The sequence below is a fragment of the Myripristis murdjan genome, chromosome 9, assembly GCF_902150065.1.
Source record: "Myripristis murdjan chromosome 9, fMyrMur1.1, whole genome shotgun sequence".
NCBI classification, from domain to species: Eukaryota; Metazoa; Chordata; class Actinopteri; order Holocentriformes; family Holocentridae; genus Myripristis; species Myripristis murdjan.
Window position 1 is genome coordinate 21,906,273 of NC_043988.1, and position 19,539 is coordinate 21,925,811.

Genomic DNA, 19,539 nt, shown 5'->3' on the forward strand with positions numbered 1-19,539 from the left:
TAAACTGTACTGATCTTTAGGAAATGTAACACAAACAGATGGCCAACCAAGCAAATAAACCAGGACAAATACACGTTAGAAGGCCTATAAACATGCTATTCCATCTGAACAGTTATTAAATGAAATCAAAATATTGCTTTCTGGAAGGAGTGTTGCCACACACTACTGTGCAGTGTGGAGCTCACCATTCAGTTTACGAATCTTGGAGATCATCTTGTTGGAACCAAGCTCCATCAGGATCTTCTGCAGAGCCTCAAAGGTGAACCTGAATCCCTTTGGGTATTCCATGTTGAGAGCATAACACAGTCCAAACAGCATTACCACAGCATTTGCCACAGAGGGCAACTCGTTAAGAACTTCGACCCCATCGATAATGATCCCGATGTCCTGGGCTTGATCTTGAAGGCTCGAGGTCTCTCTGAACACGAATATCACCATGGTGGTACCTGCCAGCTCTTCTTTGGCCTCGTCTTTCTGGGACACCTGAGGTAAAATATAGGACAAAATGTGTAAGTGAACTACTGCAGTCAGGCACACCTGATTAATCACTGCATTAATCACTGGAGATGCTAACTAACGCCGACGACGGACACAACAAGCTAACGTTAGCTGACTAGCTAACACATAGGGTAATTCGATAATCACTCCGAGCCCGCGCTCTGCATCAAACTCGGAGTCGGAGCCATGAGAGTGCTAATCGAACAGCACTTTCAAACGATGCTCCGAGCGGGGCGTGTGCTCGGAGGGAATTGACGAATGTAACTTACCCCATGTTAGCTAGCCGTGTCCACCCAGGATCCGTAATTGCAGCTAACACTAACGTTAGCAATATTTGTTTAGCCATGGATGTAACGTAGCCCAAGCATAACGAGGGTTTTGGTTTTGGCCAATTTGCATTCCTGACTGTCAACGTTAACCAGCTCGCACGTTAGCTAACGTAACAAGCTACAAGCATGCAAAGATGGTTAGCTAGCTTTGGCGGTGGCTGATTAGCCAGCTTAAATGGGGCCATTCTTTGCCATTTTGCCAACACAAAACACTAAAAGTTTGAGTATATCATTCTGCTGTTCAACTTACGTTTATTTTCGGGGGTAATTCCTCAAGTCCTCAAGTCCGCGATGATGCGACTCCTCTCGCCAGTCAGGCCATGCATTCAAAAAGAGAACTGCGGGGCACGTGATCTTACGCGAATCACATTTGACTCAAAGTAAAAAATATTATCTGCTGAACATTAACTAAAAAATATGTCCGAGAGAAATCAATAACATAGTATTATGCCCTTTGGACGGATATTTAGTTCCATATAAATCGAAACTGATATCACAAAATCCAAAAAGAAAGATTTTCACAATCAAATCAATTATTTTATTCTTTTTTCAATGGAACTTATTAGACTGAATGAACAACTGCATGTTACACTTTTTACAGTGAGATCTGAAACAAGGGAAGTGTCTGTACTTGCTTATATTGGTATCTTGTCACATGAGGGTGCGTCAGTGGGGATTTCTGACTGAGTCAACTGATAACTATCAAATATGAGCTGTGATGCCCAAGTGTGATGGGCTGTACAGATAAAAATAGCAAAACAAGGTGCAGTACAGACCTAGAGCAGTTTGGCAAGTGAAAACTGATGGTGGAGAAACTGGGACACAAGTGCATGAGTTATGCACCACATAGTTCCACCTTGTATACTTATCAGCAAGCTTACTACCTCATTCTCTAAGCTGTTTCTGCTTCTGTCCAGTAGATGGTAACACAAAGCCATAAAATCATTCATCTATACAGGCATTTTTGTTTTGATTTTGAGGTATACCTTTAGTTACTCAGCTTCCCTCTGTCAAAATGCTTTGCTGTGCCTGCCCAAGTTCTTTAGACTACAACTTAAGTTAAAATATTGGAGCTGTTTTCCAATTTAAAATGATTTCCCAACCAGTCCATTTAACATCATGATAACTGGAGAGCTTTATAATGAAAGATATCTGAAATTAGTTCATGCCACCTTTTAGTTTCGGAATAGAGGTTTGATAGATAAAGTGAATTGGAGTAAGAAACCTTGATCATCGGTCGTTTGTTTGCCTCATGATCACTGACTGGAGGTGATAGCTAGTCCATCTTTTCATTACTGGTCTTACGCAATGGCAAAATGCACTCGACGTTTCTGTTATCAAGTCCTCTGTTGTCTAAATTCAATCTTAATCTCGAGGAAAGGTAGTATTCACCGGGCTGGGGTCGCTATCGCCGCATGTGCACTGAACCCATGACCGGTTCCTCTGCTGTAGATAAGAGGAAAACCCCAACGAACGTGTCTGGTCACGCCCTCCACTTCTCAATGTTGTCAGGGATGATTATTCAGGTTTTTGCGAGCAGCTGTTTGTACAGTCTGAAGCCGCCTAGTCAGCTGCTGATGCTGTCAACCTGCCTCCGAAATAGTTAAAAAAAAAAAAAAAAAAAAAACAGAGACATAGGTAAATTAAAAACATGAGCCACTACTGCTGCTGCTGCTGCCAATAAGAATAACAGTTATCATTATCATTATTATTATTATTATTATTATTATTATTATTATTAGGTTAATCATCATATCCGATGATTTGATGGGGCATGCAGAAGACAAGTGGGTTGTGACAGATGTGTGGCTCACTCTCTTAGGCCTGCATGCGCAAACTTTTTTTATTTACTCTAATTCGTGAGAAAAATTAAATGTTCTTGTCGTGTGCAACTTCACAACAAATTAGAATCGCAAACTAGAACCGGATTCGTGTGATATCAGGGGGTTAGTACTCCGACGCTTCGTGCGTAACGATGCGTAATGATGCCCAAAGCGCCACTCCATCTGCAGCGCCTTGCGTCATCATGAACCGTGTTTCAAATAAACCAACGCATTTTTTTTCACCAAGCGCGCGCAAATATGGTATGTGTCGCTTGCCCAAAAAATGCTGTAGAGGTAATTTACCTGAGGAAAACTATCAAATCTCAAACCTAGGCTACTTGACTCATGAACTTGGTCTGTACTGGTCCTGAATTTGACTGCAGGTAATTGCTCTTATTTATAAACCATAACACAAAAATATCGTGTAAGCCATCTGACTATTCAGTACACAAACAAGGATGCAAATGCACAACAAGTTTAAATTAAAATAGCTTTTATTATTTCACACAATGGCAATGCTAATTCATTAAAGAGACCACATCACATCAGTTTGTGGTGAGGAGTGTAAAAACAGCAGGTGCAGTGTTCTCTATTATAGAAAAACGCAAAGGCACACCAGTTCATGGGTTGAACGCTTAAGTGCAGTCCACAAATGCAGAACTATCTCCTCCAGAAATGCTTTTGGACAGCATTTAGTGTTCAGTAAGTCGAATTCACTTCTTGGCCTTCCTGGCTCTGGTAGATTTGGAGACCCTGCGCTTGGTCTTCCTCGGGCTCTTGGGCTTCTTGGCCGCGGCTGGTTTCTTGGCTTTCTTGGGACTCTTTGCCTTTGTCTTTGTCTTTCTCTTTCTCTTTGGTGACTTTTTGGCTGCCGGCGTGGCGCCTCCGGCTGCTTTCTTGGCGCTCGCCCTCCTGGGTTTCTTTGCCTTAGGCTTCTTCTTTTTCACCACCTTCTTCTTCCGAGGTGTGGGAGGCTTCTTGTTCACCTTGAAGGAGCCCGACGCCCCGCTGCCTTTGGTTTGCACCAGAGCTTTGTTGGCTACCAGGCGTCTGATGGCGATGAGGATTCTGGCTTTGTTCTTCACCACATCGTATCCGCCGGCCTGCAGAGTCTTCTTCAGGGCAGCCAGGGACATGCCGCCTCGCTCCTTGGATGCAGACACTGCCTTCAGGATCAGGTCGGACACAGTGGGGCCCGTATTCCTCCTCACCGACTTGGATCTCTTCTTCGGCGCTTTGGCTGGAGACGCCGGAGGCAAACTAATCGCAGCAGAAGACATTGTAGTTCCTAGTTCACTATAGTTCAGGACCAGGTGAGTTGGGTCAAGGTTCAGTAGCCCAGGGAGAAAGAGTGTGTGTGATGGAGAAGAGAGTGTTATCTCTGTTGACACTCTGGACAGCCTCATGGTTTATAAAGCACCCGTGAGAACCGTGTGGATTCAACCTCCCCTGTCACAGTGCGCCTCTTGCTCTGTGACCCAAAACTTGAAGAAGTTGTGTTTTCTGCGACCGAATTATACCTTAAAATTAATTCGAAAAATGCCCCACATCCTTATGGAAAATACACCATAACAATCAGCAGGTTTCAAAGTTTATATATTTGTATTTAATTATAATATTTAATAAAAATTACATTAATTTTGTTAAGCAATTGTTCACAGGCAGTGGTCAAGTGGAGTGTAAAATATGTGTATTTGGAGTATTTTTACAAAGTTGCACCCTCAAGACAATCTAGCACAAACTTCTACAATTGCACTCACTGAGAGAACAACATGCCCGATATATTAGTGCCAAAACATAATTTTATTTGAGCTGTTTTTGGTAATTAAATCCATTTAAAGATGAGCAAAGAAACACAATCCATCTCAGACCTTCGACAGTGGTGACTAAACAGTGGCATAAAAAATCATTTCATGAATTGAGAGAGAATAATACGTTTGTTATGACAGCATTTGGTGAAATATACTTTAATCAGTAAAATTAAAGTATTATTTGACTATGTCTTGTATTTTGGTAATAGGCATTGCTGTGTGTTTGTGGTGTCTGGCGGGAGATGGACCTCAGCCAAGTTATCAGCTTGCGAGGAGGGGCGAGGAGAGAGACGCGGGCCTTTTCAATTTTTCACTCAAGATAAACCACATATCTGTGAGACGCTATTAGGCATCTTAACGTTTCGTTTATTTTATTTATCTCGAAGCTGCTGTGATGAGTTTATAGATGCCATTATAAACTTCTCCTATCAGTGCAATCGCTGTGATATGTTTGTAAATATGAGCCCAGCTGTGAGCTGCGTTGTCTCTCTGTCATAAATTAGATTTTCAGAATGAAATTATGAGGCATGGACGCAGCAGAGCCACAGTGAAATACCAGAGGCTTAAATATTCTGAATCATGGGCGACGAATATACCTCAACATGGCTGTCACGTGATACTGTTCACTTTAAACTAGAATTGATCAACTGTTTTATGATTTGAATTATCAATGGTGAGATGAAAACATGGGCCTTCTGTTATTAACTGTACATTCTCCTACTACATTGTGCTCATGAATCTTCACCCCAGCCCAGTTGAAACATGATTTGACGAGCCCTGCTGTGAAATGCATCAACAAACGCATGGCGTTTTTGTTGTTGCTGTGTTTTTATTTTTATTTATTTTATTGGTGTGTGTGTGTGTGTGTGTGTGTGTGTGTGTGTGTGTGTGCGCGCGCGAGAGAGAGAGCGCGCGTGCGTGCGCGTGTGTGTGTGCGCGTGTGTGTATGTGTTTGTGTGTGTGTGTGTGTGTGTGTGTGAGAGAGAGAGAGAGAGAGAGAGAGAGAGAAAGAGAGAGCGGGAAAAGTAACTCGTAGGCTACCTAGTGGCAGAACCTGATAGCGCCTCTTCTATAATAATCAGGCGTGGTCTGACACACACACACACACACACACACACACACACAGAGAGAGAGAGAGAGAGAGAGAGCAGAATAATTACATGAGTTTGAATAAAAGCATGTTTTATTTTTGATTTGTGTTGTGATGAACGTGAAGCCTGCACACTGAACTGTACAAAGCTCCCAATCACATATATTGATTTTTTTTTTTTTTTTTTTTTATCAGGGTGCTGATCATATTATTAAACACTGGGTAATTTCTATGTTGTTGTTTTTTTGTTTGTTTGTTTGTTTGTTTTTTACATTAATTCTAATTGTTGCTTTGTCTGTCTGGGATCCGACTGTCTCGTTTCGGATGTGCGTGCCCCATCTCTATTGTCTGTAAACAGTAAAACTGTACCCAGGAGGACAGTGGTGTGCTGTAGTGAATGAACTTGTTGGCCTCTGGGTGACGTCAAGAGAACTTATCTTCAGCAATGAGAGATAGAAGAAGATTTTAAAACTGTTAAAAAAGAAAAAGAAAAAAGGAAATAAAATAAAACAAACGAACAAACAAACAAGGACAGCCCGTGTATATACTTACACTGTACTTACAATGTTCTGATGCTGTAGCTGCCACTGAATACATCACCGGTGTGTTTTTGCACCTATAAATATCTGTCATGTTACCTGATGTGCGGGAGTGACGTAAGATCTGAATCACGGTGGACAAGGAAGACACATAATTAAGATGGTTGAAGGTTTAATAATCCACATGTGGAAACTTGGTATCATTATTTGCCTATTATTATTGTTGTTGAGAAAAATGTTCTATTCTGTTTCGCAAGTGCTCACCACTGCCCCCGATGTCCAAAAGGATGTACTACACTGTTTTTTTTTTTTCTGTCCCACAGCAGTCAATGGCCTTGGCTTTCTCTCTTCAGGCTTGGAAGGTGGATAATAGTGTACTGTTGTGAATGCGTATGCAGCTGCTGTATGCAGTTCAGCTGATACACTGTATACACGTTGTATCAGTTCAAGTGTCTTCTGTGCTCCACTCTAATGCTACATTGTATACATTCATGCAAAGACTATATACAGAGAAAGCCCAACCAAGGCCTTTGACGTCTGCCAGATAGTGACAAAGTGTCTCATCCCTCTTGAACTCCACAGGTTTCCACACCGTGCTGCCTTCACTTGAATTCAGACATTAGAGTGTTTGTATTATACTTTTCCGACCGTCTTTTTTTTTTTTTTCTTTTTTTAAATCAAAGTAGATTGCCCAAAACTAGGGTGCCAGCTGGAGAGGCAAGGCCCTTTTTAGGGTGGCAGCAGCAATCCTATGCCACACCTCTAGATTCATTGTTATGCTGTCGTGCTGTGGTTTTCCTTTAATGACTAGCCTACTACTTTACATTTTAAAAAAAGAATAAGGAAATTAGTCACTTCCTTAAACCATTTGTTGATTGTGTCGCATGGTTGCATTATTGTGGCGAGTCATAGGCCTATAAAATGATCATAAGTGATTATTTTCATCTTGGTCAGAAGAGTACTGTTTAGTGCTCATTTGGTTTGTGCTGTGTTCATGTTACTGTGTACTGACTGTGTGAACAAACCATAAGGCCATTTTAACCAAAATGAAAGTTTTGATTTGGTCTTTCAAATGTCCAGAGGAGGTGAAAAGCCTAACTTGTCTGTCTTAAGCAATTCACACTTTACTCAACATTACATTTACAAACTTATGAGCAGTAGGTATAGATGCACAACAATCTACAGTCATCAGTAATTCATTTAATTACCTTTCATGTTGTTTTCACACATACTCTAATGTTTATGAAGCTGCCATCTTCATGATTAGGTGGGTGAGTTAAAAATAAAAGTCCTCGGACCAAAATAATTTTCACTGTAAGATACCACTGAATCACTCACCGCTGTGTTGCAATTGAATCACACCAAGTGATAAAACACAGCCACAGACAATAAAACTGTATTTTAGTTTATTACCACTTAATGCAACTGTGACTGCATATGTTGTCTTGAGATGGTTTCGGTGCGAAATGAGAATCAGTGTTTTCAGTGTTGTACAGTGAGTATTAAGTGGTATTATTCTTAGCAAAGCAAAGCCCATCAAAACACCAGACCACTGTGCATTTATGCAATTATATCATAAACGTTTCTGTACATTTCTTAAGAATATATATATTTCTTGACGTTCTTTATCTAAACATAGTCGTGTGGCTTTATTAAATTAAATATTAAATTCAACAATGAGCTTCTCTTTACTGACAGCAATCGTTCTGTCAGAGCAGCGTCACATTTTCAAAACGCTATTTGTCCCGTTTTGGACTGACATTTGGCACTTCGCCATCCATATGAAACCCGAGCCGTGTTGCGCAACATCTCGAGAGATTTGGGAGCCGGGGTGAGATCAGGTAGGCGGTAGGACCCCTCGCGGCTGGGCAGAGCATGTGACCGTTTTCCAGGAGCGGCGGCCAGTCACGCCGGAAAGCTCTGCAGTCAGAAACTTGTGATCAAAACAAGACGAGACAACACACACTGCCACAGTATCGGAGCGCAGCAGCGACCAGCCACCGCAAGGCTCTCCTCCTCAACCTCTTCAGCGCTGTCAGCCAACATGGACTGCGGGGTAATCACGTCCAAGGCCATCCTGCTGCTCCTGAGCCTCATATTTTGGGTGAGTTTGGTTTCATTCTGGGCGTCTTTTCTCCCTGTGAGGCGTGACGCTGCCGTTTCGGAGGGGAAGAAAACCGAACGAGTTTCCCCTCACTGCAGCAGGTGCTGTGATGCTGGCTGCCTGTTATTTGTATCCAGTAAGTTAATCAGCTGCATGTATCTTTTTTAAAACAAGCTGCAGTTTGTAAACACATCAGCAGCAGGAGCTTAGTTTCACCCTTCAAATCAGACACAGACAGGTCAAGTTCTGCACAGTATGTTTCGTAGACCCACTTCCTCATTCATGCAATTGGGCGAATCTAAATATATCTCTTTAAAGCGGCATATTCACCCTCTGTTCCTGCACCATTATCCAACTTAGTCTAGATTATTTTGTTCTTTTTAAATTGCGAGTTTCTATCCATAAACACCCTCCTGACCTCAGATGAGACACATGACTGATTTTCTTGTCACATTTTGACTTCAGTCATCTTTTCCCAGACCATGTCTAGAGCAGCTCAATCCGTGAGTCACTCAGACAGATTTGCCTCGAACCCCTCTCTGGTTTTACCATGTCAAACTGTTAGTTCTAGTTATTTTGCCGGGTTTGTCAACCTTGTCATTTCTCATTAGAGCCTGCTGTCAAGCTGGCCTTTGAGCTGCTCTCCTGTCTCTAACTGAGGAAATGGACACAGTGAACTTTGTGTCTGGCTGTTTCTGCAATTTGATTAGAGTTGAGATAGAATCTGCCGTGTGTGTGTATTGGCTAAGGAAAACAATGGGTTTTTTTTATAAATATTATTCAAATAGTCCTTTCTGTTTCCTGTTCCCTATCACAGCTTCTATATCTATATCTCTTTCAAGCATTATCTCAGATAGATGGATTATTTATAAGATCGATATCTAAAGGAGTTTAATGTGTTTCACCATCCATCATCATCTTCTAAAGACACTCCAGTGTTGTTTATCTCCCCAGTGAGGCATCACTCAAAACTTTCCTCAGTGCTTGGACTGCTATAGCAAAAGTCTTATACCAGTAGCTGCAAAAAATGTTGTAAAGTTTCTGCCTGTGTGCAGCAGACAGAAGTTCTCATCACCTCAGGATTACAACAGAAGCCTCATCTCACAATTTGTCGCCACACTTCCTGATCTGACTGCGCATCATGCAGCCCGCAGCCGTGGCTTTCTAATATCTGCAGCTTCTAATCTTTTATTCATGTGCCTAGATCAGTAATGCACTTTGTTGGATTGCTGTCTGTTGATGAAGCACGATGAGGCAAACTCAAACCCACACTCAAGCTTTAGACAAACCAAGGCCATGTACCAGAATGAAATAATGAACATCTCTAGTCCAGATCTTAAATACTCTGAGTGATAGTTTGGGCAAGGAAGAGGCCTGAATGGTCTGTCAAAGTGTCAGAGGTCAAAAAAATGCACTTTATGATATGAGGCTGCTCTTTAACACCCTTATCAAATTTAACCAAATAGAGACTACCAACCAAATTAAGTCTAATGCCAGCAAACAAGTGGCTTTTATCATGTGTCGACTGACTGTAAAACAGGCACAAGATCCTTTTTGGGTCCTCACACTGTTTCCGAAACACTACTGCCATAGAGATTTCCTCACATTCCAGCAAAGTGGCGAGGAGGGTCCTTGGACATCTCACTACGTTTTGTAAGCCCCTTTTGTCTTGTTTCTTAGGCACAAGATCAGAGTTCCTGGAGAGATTAAGGATGTTGGGGGGGGGTGGAGGGGGTAACTAGTCCAGAGAGATCCCGTGACTACGGAGTGATTAAGAGGAGTGAGTCATGCGGTGAAGCAGGACCAGGAGGGGATTCAGGGGAAGAGAGCAGGAATGACTCGGAGGCTGCACACACACACCCAGCTGCTACAGGCTGAGTAGTGCCGCCAAAAGCAAAATCAGACAGCAGGTTTTTGACATGAAGAAGGGCATTGACAACCCTATATACTGCAAAATTTACATCCGTCATGCATAAGGGGAAATAATTTAGGGGCACTGACATCACCGAGGTGCCACAAATTTTACATGTGCCGTGCATGTGGGAAAATCATTTGCTGTTTCACCTCTTCCCAATAAATTTGATCTTACTGTCCACTGTGCTAAGTGCAGGAAAAACCAGAGCAGCTAATATGTAAAAATCAGGGCTTGAGTCAGCAGCCCCATTCATCTGTATGGAATCCCATTTGCAGTTTGGATTAGCATTACTCCTGTGGTTTTGATCAGCAGCCCAGTTTGTCAAGGAGAAATATTTCCATCTGCCAGGGGTGTTCCCTTTGGCTCATTGCAAAATGTTTGTTTTATTGCAGGCCAGAAATTGAATCAAGTGGAGTTTGCAGTATTGATAATGAGGAAAAAGCTTTTGAGTAATTGTTTTCCTCACAGTTAGTACTGTACACACATTTTCCCTTTCAGCCCTGTAAAATTTGGAGTTCAGAGACCAGAGAGTCAAACAAATACAAGTAGCAGAGTAGAATAAGGTATCAGACGAATGTGAAGTAATGACTGTTAGTCACTCTGTTTTCCTTTGGTAGGGCCCATGGTTGAAAAAATGCCTCTCCCAGTGAGTCTCATGATTTTTGAGTTGAGTTTCCAAAGCATGACTTGTCGAAAAGTCACGTAGATGGTGTGACTTCATGTGTAATCCACATCTGACTCCATATGAGATAACATCCGTGTTCTTTTACACATCGCCTTCATCATGAGATCGAACTGGGAGAAAGGAGAACAAAGCTGTTTATGTGGTGTTCAGCGCCGTTTGTACAAGCAGCCTTTAAACAATCTGTCTCAGCATGTTTCACTCATTGATCTGTTATTTCCAAATATTCTTCAGTCTCACAGACGCAAAAACAGCTACCAGAGTTTTGCCGCCAGCAGGGGCAGTTTGTATTAAATATGGCGGTACTTAATGTTAAAATTATATTTTATTCACCTAAACTTGAGTCATTTCGTGTTTTGTTATGTCACACTCTCAGCATTGTCACCTAGAAAAGCTGGCAGTGAATCCCTCAATATGAATCTGTGTAACTTATTAAAAACACAATCAGGATAATGGTCAAAAAGACTTCAGCCTGCACTGTGTTTATGGAGAAAGAAATACACACAAACACAGCATGAATCTCTTTAGATATATAAATCAGCACCAGATTTCTTGTTTAAATGTTTGTGACGAGCATCTGAATGTGTTTCACAAGCATTTCCTCCTTTGAAACCTAAGCAAATCGTCTTGATTTCTTTCAAAAACATGGGGAAAAGGCAATGAGCGACTTAAGAAATGACTGAAAATTTAAAAAAGGAGGTGCTACATCATTATTATTATTTTCTTAAATTTTCAGGATTTTTTTTGGTTGCTTAATTTCAGGTCATTTCATTGGTTGTCTTTTTACTTTTTTATTTTGTTATATTTTTATTTTTGATCATTTTTGGGTGATTTTCTTGTAACTTTTACTGATTTCTTGGTAATTTTTGAGTTATTAATTACTTTTTCCTGTATTTTTGAAAGAAATCACATTAGAGATCAGAAGAAAACGCAGAGCACAGAGTAAACAAATGAAGAAAGCAGGGATTCGTTTTGCATACTGTAAGCATCTTGGCACCAAGGTGATTTTGATCAGCCCAATTACAGCTGAACTAGACTCATCTCATTTCAAAGATGCTTTTTTGGGAATTGAAGCCAGGTAAACGTGTATTTGAATGCTGAGGTGATGCTAGTTTGTTTTTCTTTTGAGTCATCGCTTTAAGATTATGGATTTGAGATTTTAAAAAATGGCTATGAGGTAAAAAACTGTAGACTGTCAGGTTCTATCAGTCTTAATTGGCCTCATTGTTTAAAAAGACTATCTGTAGCTCACTGAGGCACTGAAAGGTGACAGTCTTTAGTACGAGATATAAAACATCAAGAGCAAAAGATAGTGAAAGAACAGTCTGAGTTTGGTGCAGGTCTCAGCTCCTCTGGAAGGTTGCCCCAGATCTTTGTTGCATAATAATTAAATGCTGCTTCATCATGTTTTATTTTTACTCTGGGAACAGATAACAGACCGGCCCCAGATGACCTGAGATGTCTTGATGTCTTTGACCAGTTTGAAAAAAAAAAGGGAAACTAACTGACTAACCCCAAATATTCAATTGAAAGACAAACTAATGGGAAACCACTGCTGCTTAATCAATGGTATCTCCACTCAGCTATTGAATCAAGCTCCATGCCACTGAATTAATTTGAAGAAACCTCCCTGCTGTCTGACAAAACCACATTTTCAAAAGAAAGGAAATCTCTTCCACTGGAGCAAAAGCTGTTGCAGCCAAGACGATAGAAAACATTTTACGCAACACATAAACCAGCCATGGTGCATACATGTTGTTGTTTTGGCTCAGCACGGAATATTACACAAACAAAAAGATGTAAGTTTTTTACTTTATGAATTATGTGTCATACATAGAGCAAAATGGAGCAACTTGTGTCACACAATATTTTAAATATATTCCCTTTGGAAGCTAATTATAACCCATGCAAGGATCCAACTAAATAAATAAGAAGATCAAGTGTTTATTCTCCTCATGACCCGTAACTGTAGGCATAATCTTAATCCTAACTTCTCAAAAAGCACAGTTGCTGTATTGATAATATGTATGGGAACTAGGGCTGGTTGATATGGCCAGCAAATAAAATATCTTTTTATTATTTATGATTTTGATCTTTATTTTTTCACTACGTACAACTACTGACTGATGGGATTCTTAGCATGATCATGTGACTGGTGACGCATGCACACATTTGGGGGCATGCGCATTCTGTGTAGAAGAGTGAATTATTTAAGGGTGTGCTCAGCTGCTTTCATAACATTATAAAAATGTCATCAAAATCTCGATTTTAGGATTTGGCTGTTTTTTTTGTTTTGTTTTGTTTTGTTTTTTTAATCAGTTTAAATCATAAATCCAATTGAATCTGTTTATCGCCCAGTCCTAATGGGAACTTGTTGCATTTAGATGATGTGTGACGCATGGTGTCTGTTTTTGCTCTCGTGTTCTTCAGGCTGCAGGAGCGGCCCTGACCTACGTGGGTGTCTATGTGATCAGGAGCTACAACAACTTTGAGAACTTCCTCGAGGACAAGTACACCTTGATCCCAGCCGCTATCATCATCAGTGTCGGTGTGGTCATGTTCATCTTTGGTCTGGTGGGATGCTGCGCCACAATTCGAGAGTCCAAAATTGGCCTTAGCTTTGTAAGTGTGTGTGTGTGTGTGTGTGTGTGTGTGTGTGTGTGTGTGTGTGTGTGTGATGCAAGTCAGGGGAACAGAGCTGCAGTTTGTTCCTCAGTCGTCCTCTCTGTTGCCTGCTACATAGTCTGACTATTTTTGCTGGACATTTCTCAGTCTGATGCTTAGTGACGGTGAAAGCGAAACTTCGAAGGAACACAGGCTATTTTTGTCAGATCACAAGCCACAAGCTTTGATCTTTAGCTCTTGCTTGGCTTTCGGTTCTCTTTTTAATTTGTTTCACTCTCACTATATTTAAAAAACCTCTCTCTGTGTGTCTGTTCCAGTTCTTGCTGATCATCCTGGTGATGTTTGCAGCTGAAGTTGCTGCCTTGGTATTGGGCTTCATCTACCAAAGCAGGGTAAGATACAGTCTTTACCCCACAATACTGTCTAAGCATGCACCCATCCAGTTATATGGCAAAAGCAAGCACAAGTCTCTAAGATTGCATAAAACATCTAATCTTTGGAGAAAAAAAGTCTTATGAAATCAGCATTGTTTGGGATTGATGAAGTTTGAAGGTGTCATTCATGGACAAAGTAATAGACTACATTAATGATTTATGAAAAATCTCAAGTTATTAACCAGTACCCATCAAATAATAAATCTCTTGGAGGTACATTGCAACATGCTTTATAATTCATTAATGTGTGATTTAAAATATGAATTTGTGAAGTTATTTGCTGTACACCTGCCTGAGAGCAATGTTCTTATCTGATTATTTTGAGTACATTGCACCCAATTCTGTTATGCTGATTTATAATGCCTTATTAACAACACTGCATGTTGCCACACTGTTGCCACATGATTATCAGACATTGTTTTTCTCATATTCTGTCTGTGTAGATAAATGGAGACCTGCAGCGCTCTATGAACGACGTCTTCATGAAGTACGACGGAAAGAGCTCTGAGACCAGAGCTGTAGACTACCTGCAGACTCAGGTCCGTGCCGGTCCACCTGAGTCCCAGCTTCTTATTAGCCCCCTCGTTCTCTCACACATTACAGCCCCCGATCCTCTTCAGTTTTGCTTTCGCTCCAAAGCATGACCTTTCTTTCTTTCATCCTTGATTGCATGCATTGATTTCACTATTGCTCTTTCATTTCATTTCTTAGTCTCTTGCTCTTTCACTCTTGTTTTTAAAGGAGGTAACAGGTGACACACCGCATATTTTTTGGACCCATTTTGTGTTTTGGCAGAAAACTGTCCAAACAAACAAAGTCACATCAAATCAGTATATTTGCAGCACAGATGTATTAGACTTTGATAGCAGAAAAAAGTATCCATTGAAAGTTTAGATTTCATTTGCTCAGCTGTGAGAATGAAAGTGCTTCTTTCTAGATGCTTCATTTTGTACAGATGTTTAAGAATCATACAGGAAAAAACAGAGTTACCAGTGTTAAATTACTACAGCTCGTCTGAACTGGAGACAATCTCACTCATGACGTAATGAATGCATGAATGGAATGAAGTTCACACCCCTTCTGTCCTGTGGCTGTTGTCAAAAGTCATTCTTTAAAATGTACTGAAGCAGAAGTAGGCAGGGCAGGTGGAGGCAAAGTGAGTTCACCAAAACAGGAAGTTAAAGCACATCAGATCACTAAATAATTCCTGAACTCACTGAAGGTTACAGATCAGCAATGTATGCCACCATCTGAGGGTGGAATTTTACTGTGAGTCTCTCATATCATCTCTCTCTCTCTGTTTCTCCCTCTCTTTTTCTCCCTCTCTTCTTCTCAGTCTCTTTACTGCTTTAACTCCTCACTAACATCCATTTGGTCTCTGTGTCTGTGTGCAGTTGCATTGCTGTGGTGTTGAAAGTTACACCAACTGGACAACCACACCCTGGTTCTCCAGCCATAACAACACCGTGCCTCGCTCCTGCTGTAAAAACATCACGGACACAGAGTGCACAGGCAGCCTGGACCAACTGGACCTGCTCAACACAGAGGTAACACCATAACACAGGGCTCTCTGCCCCTGCTAACTTTAATGCTGTGTCTGGCTGTATGAATCAGCGGTGGGCGCAGTAGTAAACCACATTTATTTGAGCAGAAACTTGCCTTGACTTTTACTCCACTACATTTCAAAGACAAATAGTGTACTTTTGACTCCACTTCATTTCTATGAGGGTTATCAGTACAACATCAGCTGTTGATTTTTTTTTTTTCCTTTTCTGAAATGTGATTGGCCACACGCTGTGTTCGTCACAGGAGAACAACCAGTCACAGTACCCACTCTCAACTGGTTTTGATATAGAAGGAGAAATAGGTCATCCAGTTCTGTCAAACAAGCACAAGCAAGACAGCTGCTTTCAAAATAAAATACCACTGTTCCATTTTGTTTGCAAAGCACAAAAAACTAACCCAGTGGTGGTAAATGTATTTTTTTAGCAAAAAGGTCCTATGAGCTCTGCGTTAGTGAAGACAATGCATCAAAGCGCTTAATTAAGTGATCAAAGAAGTGTTAAAAAGAAAATGTACTTTTGACCGCTTAATTATTTTTAAAAGCAAGAGCTCCAGTACATTAACTTGAGCATTTTTCACTAGTAGTGGATTAATATTTGACCTTGGACTTTGTGTGTAGATGGTCTAGTAGATCAGCCAGTATTTTAATGAAGTAATTTATTCTGGAACCAAATTAGTGAGCTGTTCACTGTATTTTACAACATACTGCCTATGTAATCATATGCACTACATGAACACTAGGAACACACTCCTCTTGGCTCATATTACAACATTAGCATCTTAAGTGCTGTGTATTCTGCAGCTGGCTCACGGTGTTATTACACCAAGCCTCAAAATGTTCAGACTACTCACTAGGATTACTGAATTAAGTGCTGTGAAAAAGTAAACTCACCCCAATATGTCTTTGTTGACACATTTTGGATATTAGAAACATGGATATTGTTCAGTTGCGTGAGTGAAGGTAATTTTATTTAACAGTTTTCACAACAACTTATGCTCTGCAATATTTTGTCAGGCAAAAAATCCATTCTAATATATTTTCACGGTGTGAAAAAATAATGGCTCTCCTCGCCTCGGTAATTGGTGTTCCCCCTTTGGCAGAAACAACTTTATGTAGGTGTGTTTCTTGTTATTTACTCAGGCTTACAGATTGACTGGCAGGGGTTTTGCCTACTCTTGCTTACAAAAGCCCTTCAGCTTTGTGATGACTGAAGACTGCCTGCTTTTTCCACATAGTAAATGGCATTTCTGTTTGTTTTATGTGCATAAATAGTGAAAAGTCTTACTTTATCTGTTGCAAAATGAAGATAAAATGAGTCAAAATAAACAGAAAAGCGTATATGAATAAGAGCATGAGGGTATATAAGAATATATGAATAAATACATCATAACATCATGGGATGCTTGTGAGGACATCACAGGATGGTGATATTTATGCAAGATATTTTGATGTTAGGCTATCATGGCACATAGTTTGTAAGATGTTATGATGTTATATCTCTGTGTGTGTGTGTGTGTGTGTTTGTGTGTGCGCGCACAGTAACCAAAGAAAAGTACTTGATAGAAATTTTGTACTTAACCCGCCGCTCATTTCTATAGAGCAGATGATCTGATTAGGGGCTGCAGCAGCTTGCTAATAAACTTACTGATGAGGAAAAAGCAATTTCCTTGAACTACTGTAATCCTTTATTGTTTTAGGATTCAGAGTGATGTGTTACGTGAAGAAAAGCATGTTGGTCTAGACATATTTGCTGATTAATGCACTAATTATTTTGATTAATGGGCTCATTAGTGTTTTAATATACCATGGTGCTTATGATGGAGGCGATTAGTCAGGTTTATTCAGCTTTATTTAGCCCACATTCTACTACTAGTCAATTGTTAGACAAGAGTTATGTTATGAGTCTGTCCATAGTCCTTAGCCTATACAGGTCAGCAGTATTACATTGCAATATTACCATATTATAGGAAACATGAAAAGCTGGACATTTAGGGCACTTCAATATATCAAGTGTCTCACAGTGGGAGTGCAGACCTGGACTTGCTCAGCTCATTATAAAGGAGAGCTTTTCAGGCATCATAAATCAGCACTCCTACTGTTCATGAGTCATCGAGTTTGATCAAAATTGAGTTTACAAAGTGGGGTGTTTCTGATATTGTACATTTATGTGTGTGTGTGTGTGTGTGTGTGTGTGTGTGTGATGTGTGTGTGCACGTGCGTGCGTGTGAATATTTTAGCCGTGCAAGTCAAAGCTGGAGATGCTCCTTCAGGATGTGTTGAGTTATGCCATGCTGGTCATCCTGGGCTTTGCCGTCATTAAGGTAACACAGCTGTGAATGTGCATTATGTCCCATTAAACATAAACTGCTCAGCTGTTGTGTCAGCTTATTTTGAATCTGCATACCGTGTAATATAACAAATGATGCCTCTTTACAGCTGAAACATCACCTAATGTATTCCCTGCACTGCCTCCCCAGAGCATTAATTTTCTGTGCCAGTGTCAAACATGTGTATGTTTATGTTAATGAGCAGGCTGAGTTTTTATTCACCACTGACTTTATCCCGCTGCTTAATCTGCACAGCTGCAGAAAAAATAGATCCCAGGGTGTTTATCTGGTTTAAATCATGACACTGTGTAATGTAATAACTCATTTATTTGTGTCATGTTGCCGTTGTGTGTGTGTGTGTGTGTCTAATTATCATTTTCTTTCTTTCTTGTTGCAGTTCTTTGGGATGTTGAGTGTGTGTGTGATCACCTGTAGAACTAGCAGCCGGAGGAGTGGCTACCAGCCGCTTCATGCCTGAGCACCTCCTGCGTCAGGGGTTGACTGCAAAATATCAAAGGGCGCACCAGAGGAGCAATCTCCAACACAAACCACTGCTTTTGTAATCTTCTCTTCTCTTCTCTTCTCTTCTCTTCTCTTCTCTTCTCTTCTCTTCTCTTCTCTTCTCTTCTCTTCTCTTCTCTTCTCTTCTCTTCTCTGTTATTTTTTTCTTTCTTTTCTACTTTTTCGATTTCCTTTGCCACCTCCCTCATCCCTGTTACAGCAGTTTGGCTGATTACCGTCTAAGATGTTGTTATTCGCCAGTGTGCAGAAACATCCTAGTTACCACTGTCCCAGATGATTTTAAGTTTTAACTTGTGATGTGAAGTCTATGTGGGAAAACTCTGAACTAACTAAACTGGAGCATATTGGAGTGCTCCTCTCGTTGAAATCCGTATGAATGTTCCTTACACTTGTCTTATCATCATGTTGAACTAGAGCATGGCTTTCAGTTTTGATTAGAGGCAGTGGGATAATTTACCTCTCTGCAGATTTTAATGACACAGTACGGTTTAGCACCCTTACGTTTCTGTAGTGCCTCGCACAACCGCTGCCTTCTTTTGAGATTGTACAAATTACGGTAATTTGTAACATATTATTTTTAAACAAAATGCATCCTCGAAAAAAGAAAGAGGTGATATTGGAAAAAACGCTTTCAGTGCTCTTTGGGTGTCACTGTACAGTTTTGTGAGTGTGTGACGGGTTGACTTCATTATCTGACTCTCTAGGGTGTCAGGTAACACGCTTGCTCTCTCATATTTAACACTCCAAACTGCTGCAAGCAGATGATCATCAGGATTTTGAAATGATTTTATGTGTGTCAACATTGATTCAGGTGTAACTAGTTTGGCATTTGTTGGCTTCAAGACTTGGTATCTGAAGAAGCTTTTTTTTCCCCTGCTGACCTGCAAACCCGCTGTGTTTGCTGTGACAGCAAAGGAGAGTGTGAGAGGAGAAAAACAACTTAGTATTTTAGATATCAAGGCTTCTCCTTGGAAACCAAACCTTCTTGCTTCATCACATCAGATGGATATTATTCTTTGGAATATATTAGAATGAATGACTTCAATGTATTATCTTTTAGAGCCGTTGGTGATTGTGAAAGAAAAAGTTAATGATTCACTGTCTCATGTAGAGTTGCATTATTTATAGCCAAAGGAATATTTAGTATTTTATGGTCAGTTAACTCTGTGTGGCTGAGTCACAGTTAAACATAGTTTGTGTTTGGTTGTGTATATTTTATTTCTGAAATAAAAAAAAAAAAAAAAAAAGATTGAACTGTCCACAATAATTGGTGTAA

At 40.4% G+C, this 19,539-nt stretch overlaps 2 protein-coding genes across 2 annotated transcripts; one reads left to right on the forward strand and one right to left on the reverse strand.

Moving 5' to 3' along the window:
• Positions 1-3,156: 3,156 nt before the first annotated feature.
• On the reverse strand, positions 3,157-4,022 carry LOC115365178 (protamine-like protein). Its single transcript, XM_030060031.1, has one exon. It carries the CDS (start codon positions 3,928-3,930, stop codon positions 3,364-3,366), a length of 567 nt encoding a protein of 188 aa, XP_029915891.1. The 5' UTR covers positions 3,931-4,022; the 3' UTR covers positions 3,157-3,363.
• A 3,910-nt stretch (positions 4,023-7,932) lies between these two features.
• On the forward strand, positions 7,933-19,539 carry tspan36 (tetraspanin 36). Its single transcript, XM_030060030.1, has 7 exons — positions 7,933-8,194; positions 13,222-13,413; positions 13,734-13,808; positions 14,294-14,389; positions 15,245-15,397; positions 17,652-17,735; positions 18,139-19,539. The coding sequence occupies exons 1-7, from the start codon at positions 8,135-8,137 to the stop codon at positions 18,217-18,219; spliced, it is 741 nt and encodes a 246-aa protein (XP_029915890.1). The 5' UTR covers positions 7,933-8,134; the 3' UTR covers positions 18,220-19,539.

Bases quoted from the DNA above. Each gene is read 5' to 3' on its own strand.
- LOC115365178 (XM_030060031.1), bottom strand. From the start codon at position 3,930: ATGTCTTCTGCTGCGATTAGTTTGCCTCCGGCGTCTCCAGCCAAAGCG.
- tspan36 (XM_030060030.1), top strand. From the start codon at position 8,135: ATGGACTGCGGGGTAATCACGTCCAAGGCCATCCTGCTGCTCCTGAGC. The intron at 13,809-14,293 runs GTAAGATACAGT...CTGTCTGTGTAG, and splicing joins GCTTCATCTACCAAAGCAGG to ATAAATGGAGACCTGCAGCG. The intron at 14,390-15,244 runs GTCCGTGCCGGT...GTCTGTGTGCAG, and splicing joins TAGACTACCTGCAGACTCAG to TTGCATTGCTGTGGTGTTGA.